The sequence below is a fragment of the Tupaia chinensis genome, unplaced genomic scaffold (genome assembly GCF_000334495.1).
Source record: "Tupaia chinensis unplaced genomic scaffold, TupChi_1.0 Scaffold000407_4, whole genome shotgun sequence".
Lineage (NCBI taxonomy): Eukaryota > Metazoa > Chordata > Mammalia > Scandentia > Tupaiidae > Tupaia > Tupaia belangeri.
In genome coordinates, this window is record NW_006159912.1 from 2,531,302 (window position 1) to 2,540,605 (window position 9,304).

At 54.2% G+C, this 9,304-nt stretch overlaps 1 protein-coding gene across 1 annotated transcript in view; it reads left to right on the forward strand.

Annotated features, from left to right (window-relative positions):
* The first annotated feature begins 2,325 nt into the window (after positions 1-2,325).
* GAS2L2 (growth arrest specific 2 like 2) overlaps positions 2,326-9,304 on the forward strand; it is a 9,435-nt gene continuing 2,456 nt past the window's right edge. The window contains exons 1-5 of the mRNA XM_006154418.1: positions 2,326-2,872; positions 4,978-5,219; positions 6,798-6,905; positions 7,958-8,054; positions 8,604-8,856. Coding sequence (XP_006154480.1) covers positions 2,491-2,872; positions 4,978-5,219; positions 6,798-6,905; positions 7,958-8,054; positions 8,604-8,856 — 1,082 coding nt within the window. The 5' untranslated portion in view covers positions 2,326-2,490. The remainder of the gene's footprint in view (positions 2,873-4,977; positions 5,220-6,797; positions 6,906-7,957; positions 8,055-8,603; positions 8,857-9,304) is intronic.

Sequence of the window (9,304 nt, forward strand, 5' to 3'; positions counted from 1 at the left end):
AGAAAGAACCCAGATCCCTGGAGTGCCTCATGGGCAGAGCCTCCAGCCTACTTTGGATTACTTTTTCTACCTTGGAGAGAAAAAAAGAAATTTTCCTCTCATGTGAGTCACTGTGTTGGGGGTTCTGTGGTTATAGGTAACAGCCTGGCCTGCCCCTAACATGGCTGGCCTGAAGACAGCAGAACCAAGGGTTCCGGCATCCTCGGGGTCCTTGCCCCTCCCAGCTCTGCTGTTCGTGTGCAGCTTCTTCCTGCCTGCTGCAGACAGGGCTTTTCTCCATGTAATGGTGCAAGGCTCCAGAATCACATCCCTAAAATCCTAAGCTTCTGATTGGGAAAGGTACCTGCCCCTAGAGCCCCAATTCAAAAAGCCTAGTGAGGGGCTCTGTTTGGACTAGCTTGAGTCACATGCTCACCTCCTAGATGGGTGGCTCTCAGTGGGTGGGGAAAAACAGGATGCCCCACCACCACCACCACACACACACACACACACACACACACACACACACGACACTCAGCAATGTCTAGAGACATGTTTGGTTGTTATAGTGGGGTGGGAGTGCCCTTCCACAATGAACAATTACCTGGCCTTAAAAATCCAAAGTGCCAGAGCTGAGAAACCGTGTCTGGACCAATCCCAGGAACTCTTCAAGAGTTGTAAGAGAATGTGGCCTCTTATCATCACCTCTGTCGGCACCACCTGGTTTAAACCACCGCTGCTCTGCCTTGGCTGACTGCAGTAACCCACCTGCTCCCCTGGAGTCCCCACACAGCAGCTGGAATCAGAGCGTGTCCTTTCTCTGCCCCACACACTCCAGTGCCTTTTTCATTTACTCAGAGAAAAAAGCCAAGTCTTTTTTTTTTTTTTTTTTGAGAGATTTTCACTGTAGGGCGCGTACGCTCGCCAGACAGACAGAGAGAGACAGAGAGACAGAAAGCAAGAAATCACTCCCCAGGGGGGATGGTCACGCTGCAATCCCTTCTCCTCCATTCTCCTCTCGGGATCTTGGGCACGCATGCACACGCGCCAGGCATGAGTTTTAAGCCACTGGGTCCGGGACGCGAACCACGGTTGACTACGTGGGAGTCCAGCGACATAGCCATTACGGTAACTGCTGGTTCCCAAAAGCCAAGTCTTTAGCATCACCTCGAAGGCTCTGCAGGACCTGGGAGCCCGTATCCTGTCTGCCTCAGACTGTTTCTCTCTGCAGATCTTGGGATATGTCATGCAGCTCCCACCTCTGGCCAGCACTCCTCTCCAGATGCCTGCAGGGCTCACGTGAGCGAGGCCTTCTCTGACCCCCTCAGGCAAAAGTCCACACACATACTGGTCTCTTTCACTCCTTTATTTTCTCCCTGAAATTTATCACCATCTGACCTGCTATAGATTTATTTGCATATCTTTCACCCACCCCTCAGTATTGTGTAAGTAGCCTCCATGAGGTCAGGGACCTGGTTTGTTTACTGCTACATCCTCAAGCACATAGTAGGTGCTCAGAAAACATTGCAAAATGAATGCATCGGTGTGGCATGGGGTGAGGTACTCTGATCACAGCTTGCTCTTGAAGAACCACACGGTTAGAGGTGACGGAGCAGGGTGTCCAGAGGAAGTGGGGATCATGGTACACTGAAAGGGCAGCTGTGAGAATCACCGGGAGCTGGGCCCACCCAGACGTGTGGGTATGCTTTCCAATGGTCTGTTACTCTCACGCACATTCTTTTATCCCTTGTGACAGCTCAGAGGGGTTGGCAATATTCCCATTCTACAGCTGAGACACAGGCACAGAGAGAATAGGTAGCTCGTGACGGTCACACAGGGGCTCGGAGCTAACCTCATGCTGTTGGACTCTTCTGTGGTGTTCCTTTCATCCCTATCCTCCAGCATTCTGAACAGCAAGGGGCATGGCACCCCACTCCTGCCCCTGCCCCACTCCCCAGAAGCCCTCTACTCTAGGCAGCCCCATGAGAGAAGCCAGCCCAGCCTCCCCACCTTCGCTCCAGGGCTGGCTCTGCAAGGCAGTGCCCTGCCAGGAAGGGTTAACAAGGAGTGTTTGTAGCAGCCTCTGTCTCCAAGGAGAGGAGAGGAAAGCAGAGGCTGACAGCCTGCCGGCCCAGCGGCCCAGCGCAGGCAGGCAGGCAGGCAGGCAGGCCGGCAGGCAGGCCAGCTGGTGGAGGGTGGGAGGCAGCAGCTTGACCTGTCCATCCCCAGGAAATAGAGGAGAGGAGCGTCCTCACCCCCACTCATCCTGGGAGGTGAACTCTGAGTGGACTGGGGAGTCAGAGAGTGAGGTTGCTGCAGGGCCGCCAAGCAGGGAACTGGCAGGGACTAAGGAATGTGGCGGGGTAGAGGCCTGGGTGGGCCTAGAGACTGAAGTTGGAGTCTTGGGCTCTGGGAGAGTAGAAAGGGAACTCCTGGATCAGGAAGAACAGGCCAAGACCAGGCAGGTGGAGGGAGCAAAGAGGCAGCAGTGGGAGAGAGCGGGTGTCAGCCATGTCCCAGCCCAGGGGACACAGGAGGCCTAAGTCCCTGGGGCCTCCTGTGCGCAGCATCCGGCCCTTCAAGTCCAGCATGCAGTACCTGGAGGCCATGAAGGAAGACCTGGCAGAGTGGCTTCGAGATCTCTACGGGCTGGACATTGATGCAGACAACTTCCTGCAGGTGCTGGAGACGGGCCTGGTGCTGTGCCGGCACGCCAACGCTGTCACCAAGGCTGCCCTGGCCTTCCTGGCTGAGGCACCTGCTCAAGCCCAAAGGATTCTTGTGCCTCGGGCTGGAGTTTTCTGCAATGGGGCTGCTCAGCCGGGTACTTTCCAGGCCAGGGACAATGTCTCCAACTTCATCCAGTGGTGTCGCCACGAGATGGGCATCCAAGGTAACCATGAGGACCCTGTTCTATCCCAGACCCTTCCCTTGTAGGCATCCATTCACGCTTTGAGGTCCATGCTAGATCCGGGCCTTCTAGACTTGCCTCAGACCAGCTCATTTCTTTTCATGCCTCAGTTTCCCCATCTCACAGTAAATGCTCCACAAATACCTGTGTGGATGATCGATACATGTTTATTGACAATTCACTCAACAAACATATCGAGCACCTCTTTTGTGTTGAGCATTGTGCTGGGCACCAAGGATTGAGAGGGATGAGACTCAGTGTCTGAGGAATTCACGGTCTAGTGAGACAGATGGATGAGTCAGTGTGTAAATTACGGCCCCAGCGATGAATGCACAGCTAGAAGTATATGAGGCAGTCTTTGAAAAGTTCATGGAAAATGCGTATTATGGAAAAGCCATTCATGGATTTCAAAAAAATTTTTTGCTCCTGCCAAAATAAACTTGTAATTTTTTTGAGAGGGTTTTTTTTTTTTTTGCTATAGGACACGTGCGCTCGCCAGACAAACAGAGAGAGACAGAAAGCAAGAAATCACCCCCAGGGGTGATGGCCACGCCACAATCCCTTCTCCTCCATTCTCCTCTCGGGATCTTAGACACGCACGCACATGCGCCCAGCGTGAGTTTTAAGCCACCGGGTCCGGGACACAAACCACGGTCGACGACTACGTGGAAGACCAGTGACATAGCCATTACGCTAACTGCTGGTCCCTAAACTTGTAATTTTTAAAAAAGTTTTTGCTATGGCACACATGCACTCACCAGAGGTGGTGAGGGGGAGGGGAGTGAAAATCACTCTCCACCCCTGGGGGATGGCCACACAACAACCCCTTCTCCTCCATTCTCCTCTTGGGATTTGGGGCATGCACACACATGTGCTCGGCATGATTTTCAAGCTGGGGGTCCGGGACGTGAATCACATAGCTGGCTATGTGGGGTCCGGTGTCTTAACCTCCACCTACTGGCCCCCCAAAACTTGTACTTTCATTCCATTTTCCTACAAGCTCTTTGAATCCCTTCATACACACTGGTGAGCCAGAGGATGAACTAGCCACCTGCTGAAATGGAAGTGAGGCCACGAACCCCAGGAGAGAAAGGAGACTTGGGCTCCACCTTGAGAAATGAATGTTATAGAAGCCTGGAGGCATGTGATTCTAGACCGGGGCAGAGGCACAGAAAAGCTGTGTTTGGATGACTGAGAGAAACCGAGGGTGGCAACAGCACCAGGTCAGAGTGGGGAGAAAACTCGGGAGAAGGCAGGCGGGGACGTTAGGGAGGAGACAGGTCACGCTGGGGCTTGCAGGACTCAGGGGAGTGACGTGTCAGGGTCTCTCATCTCTTTGGCCATGGATCCGGGAACAGGATCAGGATGGCTGTTGTGCCATGCTTCAGGCCAAAGGCAGTGGAGTGAGAAAGGGCAGGCTGGGTTTACCAGCTGGTGGGACGAGGCAATGATAAAAGCTAGTGCTTTAGGGAGCACTTCCCGGGAGCTTTCGTTGGCAAATGCTTAATTATTTGCCAATCTTCACATCAACCCCGTGAAACAGTCTACATCCCCACTTTACAGAAGAGGAAACTGAGGCTCTGGAACTAGCCCAAGGTCACAGAGAGTGGGTGGGAGAGTCCGGACTCCAGACTCCAACCTCCAACCTCAGGAGTTGGCTCTGAAGTCTGCAACCTTGCCTGGTGTACCTGGGCCAGGGTGGAGTTGGAGATGCCAGGTGAAGAATGGAAGAGAGAGGCATGGGTGGGAAGCTGAACACCTCAGTCTGCTCCTGGACCATCCAGGATCTGAGTGGGGAGAGGGGAAAGTAGAGTTAACCCTTCCCTCCCCACGGCCTTCAGCCGGGCTCCAGGGTCATCGTCTTTGCTGTGTCTCTTTGCACCCCAGTCCTTCGGTGAGATGGGCCTCTTTGCCTGTCCCTAGCATCTAAACAACTCTGCCCAGACAGGACCCCAAGATTCTGAGCCCCAAACCACCTTTCCAGTTTGCCACTCCCCTCCTGAAATAGCCCCAGGGTTCCGGAGGTCAGCAAAGGGTTTACTGCCTTCCACTCCCAAACCAACCCCGCAATCCCCCACTCCCCCCAGAAGTGCTGATGTTCGAGACCGAGGACTTGGTGCTGCGCAAGAACGTGAAGAACGTGGTGCTGTGCTTGCTGGAGCTGGGCCGCCGGGCCTGGCGCTTCGGCGTGGCGGCGCCCACCCTCGTGCAGCTGGAGGAAGAGATAGACGAGGAGCTGCGGCAAGAGCTTGCCCTGCCCCGGCCGGAACCCCCGCCGCCCGTGCCCCCCACGCGCCGGCCCTGCCACTTCCGCAACCTGGACCAGATGGTGAGCGGCTCTGCACTCAGCCCCTTTGTTGGCCCCGCCCCGCAGCCTCCTCCCTCCTTCAGCTCCGGTCTCCACCTGACACTTACTGTGGCTTTGCGCAAGTCTGTGCACTCTGAGCCTCAACCTTGAACGACCAGTAGTAATGGCTGAGCTGCTTGTTAAGCTTTTATTACCAACCAAGCTCTCTACACCTCTCAGTTAACTGCCGGGAGGAACGGTTTTGTTTAAAATGATTTAATTCTATTTATTATTATTATACATTTAAAATTTACTAGAGGAGCCGGCAGGTGGCGTGGTGGTTAAGGGCGCTGGACTCCCACATGGCTGGCTGTGGTCCCAGTCGTGGACCTGGAGGCTTGCTTTCTCATTGTGTCTCTCCTCTCTTTCTGTCTCTCTCTCTCTGGAGATATTTTAAAAATAATAATAAAGTTAAATAAAATCATTCTTTTAAAAAATTTTACTATAGGGCACATGTGCTCACCAGAGTGACAGAGAGAGAGAGAGAAAGCCAGCCAATCACTGGTCCAGGGATCAAACTGCAGTTGATCGTTGGTGGTCCAATGCCTTAAACCACTGTGCCACCTGCTGGCCTTTTTTTTCCTTAAAGAATTATTTCATTTTATATGTTATTATTTTTAAAATTTGACCAGAGAAAGAAACACAAAGAGAGAAAGGGAAAGTGAGAAAGCAAGCCATCAGGTCCAGGACTCAAACTGTAGTCAGCCATGTGGGAGTCCAGCACTTTCTCCACCATGCCACCTGCCGGCTCCCTGCTGGGCCTTTTTAAGACACAAGCCTCAGGTAGCTTGGTGGTTAAGGTGCTAGACTCCATGTGGTCAACCACAGTCTTTTCCCCAGATAGGCAGCTTGATAAATCCTGCCAGGCATGTGTGTGCATGCTCAAAATCCCCAGAGGAGAATGGAGGAGAAGAGGTTGCTGGAGAAGGGATTGAGGCCGACCATCACCCCAGGGGGTGATTTCTCACTTTCCTTTCTACTGTCTCTCTTCTGATGTGTGCATGTGCCCTATGGCAAACAAACAAACAGGCATCCCTGACACCTTTGTCCAAGTATTTGCAGCTGTGCGACTTCGACTTCGACTTCGGGGAACTTGTTTAACCTCTCTGTGCCTGGGTCCCCTTATCCGTACCATGGGGACAGAACTGCACTTACCTTCTGTGACTGCAGAGAGTATTAAAGGAGCAGCTGGCAGGAAGTGCCAGGTGGTAGCTGGCTGCTTATGATTAAGCCCATGTCTGTCCTGGGGAATGGAACTCATGGAGCGTTGTAACTAAGGTCTGTGGTACAGTGGGTGTAGGATTCTGGCAGGCCCCACACTGACCTGCTTAGCCAACACACTCTATGGCCTCAGGGCACTGGACCGTAAGTGACTGCTCCAGCCCTGTTATTGCTGGGTCATTTAAACTCTTCTCTACTCCCCAGCCCTAGGCTCAGTGGAAACTTTGGGGGCGGCTCTGGGGACAACAGGCTCCTCATTTAGCTGGACCCATTTAGCATGGGGCAGGGATGGGGCACCTGGGCAGGGGGAGGGCTGAGTTCACTGTCCACCACCCATAGGTGCAGAGCCTTGTGAGCCACTGCAGGTGCCCCGTGCAGTTCTCCATGGTCAAGGTGTCAGAGGGGAAGTACCGAGTGGGGGACTCCAGCACCCTCATCTTCATCCGGGTAAGTTGGATCCAGCAAAATAGGGTTTCCTTCTATAGGACATTGTCCAGGCCTGAGGTCAGGGACAGGAGCCATCATTCACTCCGAGCCATCAGGCCTTGGCAGTCTCCTCTCAGAGAACTCCAGGTGATTCCGGGCTGGGTTGGCAAGCCTATCCCTTCTTCCCATCTGGGCAGCCAAACCACTGCCTCTATCACCTCACCTTAGCTTAGCCTAGAGGGCATCCCAAGCAGAAGTGGGGTATGGAGAAGAGTGGAGGAGGGTCCTTTCCATTCCGTTCCACTCCACTGTCAGGCTCAGAGAAGCGGCCTCTGACCCGTGAGTTTCTGTTCAGCATATGGCTGCAGCCCTGTGCACCCCATAGTCACATGTCTGGCTCTGCCAATTCTGCAGGGAGAGTTGTATAGGCCTGCAGCGTCTCTCCCTCTCCCTCACCCCAATACTCCGCTGTACCTTGCCAGAAATGGTCTCTTGCCAGGGGTGTGGCCAGCAGCTAGGGACTTGACCAAGTCTTTCCCTGGATGCCCACCACACCTGAGAACAGAGCCATCCTCTAAGGAAATAACCCTGGAAAATAAGGAGGGGCAAAGAATGGTGACCCCACTTTTTGATGAAGAAAAATAAAAGCCCAGCGAGACTACATGACCTGCCCCAGAGTAGAATGGGGCTGAGACTCCCACCGGCTCTTTCGTAAACACCGTAAACACCGCAGAGGCCAAGCCAGAGATCACAGGGCCCCATTTCAGATACTGGCACGTGCAAACTCCTCCAGCGAGGGCAGAGGAGGGAGTGCTCCCGGGCCGGTGAGATCCCTTGCCCAGTTGAGGAGCAGCTCCCTGTTCAACAGCCCGGGCCCCTACCCTCAATATGTGTTACCTGGTGCCTGTCACGGAGGAGACTCGGGTTGCACACTAGTGTGTATAAGGGCATATCTGCGTGTGCATGAGCACATGAACGGGAGTCTCCCTAAGTGCATGCTGCAAGATTGCAAGTCGGTGCAGGAAGAGGACACACCCTCTGCCCTGTTCTCAACTTAACCCTTGCCCCCTCAGATCCTCCGGAGTCACGTGATGGTGCGTGTGGGGGGCGGCTGGGACACGCTCGGCCACTATCTGGACAAGCATGATCCCTGCCGGTGCACGTCCCTCTGTGAGTCCCCTGAGAGTCCCCTCCCTGTGGTGCTGGTTGGAGAGCTCCGGGTCAGCAGGTTGGAAGTAGAGGGGGGAGATAGGTGTGATTCCCAGGGGCAAAAGTTGGGAAGGGTGCTGGGCAGACGGAGCAAGACAGAGATGGGCGGTCACAGTGCAGTACTGATTATAGCCACAAGGTGGTGCGGAATACTCTCAAAATCAGCATTTGGTCAGGGTGCATCTGAGCAGAGCTTGGGTCTGGCTGAGTGATGGCCCCAATCAGGGCTTGTTTAGTCTTTCCATCACCTCCATCAGCACCTCAAACCACCCCAAATAAGTATATGGAAAGTTGTGGACCTAAAATATAAATGCAGCTTTAAACAATTCCCCTGGCTGGGCCCTCTGGCCAGACGTGTCCCCTACGCCCCTGATAAAGGGAAACTGGTGTTGTCATTGTAGGGCCACTGTACTTAATGTGGGATGTGGGGCATGGGACATCTGGGGAGGGAAACAAAGGGTCCCACTGGCAGGAACTGAACCTTTCCTTTCTCGGGGGCTATGTGGGTAGCGCACAAACCAGGCAGCTTCCTGAAGCCCGCAGCCCCTCCGGTGCAGCATGAAGTGAGGGTGCAAGACGGACCCTTGCAGCCCCAGCCTACGATGACCATCAGCCGCTCCCAGAGCCCACTGCCCCCCGTGGACTGGAAGACATACACTTCTTCAGGCCGAAGGCTGAGGCCCCCCACTCCTTCCTCCCCCAGACCCTGCAGAGAACGGGGAGCAGGGGCAGGGGCCCTCAGAGAGATGGCACCATTCCTGAGGTACAAGGGAGGGACGGGGATGGGCCTCACTATTCTCTGGAGCCCACATTCTCAGAGGCCACCACACCCCAAGATAAGAGGGCAGGTCCTCAGTCGTGCCCCACCCCAGCAAGGCCTCAGGTGTTTCGAACCAAACAAGCACGCAGCACCTTTGGGTCGTCTGGTTACTTCATACCTTCCCACTTCACAGACGAGGAGTCTGAGGCTCAGAAAGGGAGCAGACTGACCCAAGGCCTTCGGCCGTTTCTTGGTAGAGAATAGTCTAAGAGCTCCCCTGCAAGCCTGGTGATCCTGTTGGTCCAACTTTGTGTCTGGGATCATCCCTTGAAGGATCTTGAAGTCACCCCAGACCTGGGCCAGGTCTTCTATTTGCTACCCAGGGAGCAAGGGAGGATAGATTTACACAGTTCCCACCTTCAGGCAGACCTGGGGGGAAGCAAGCACGCAT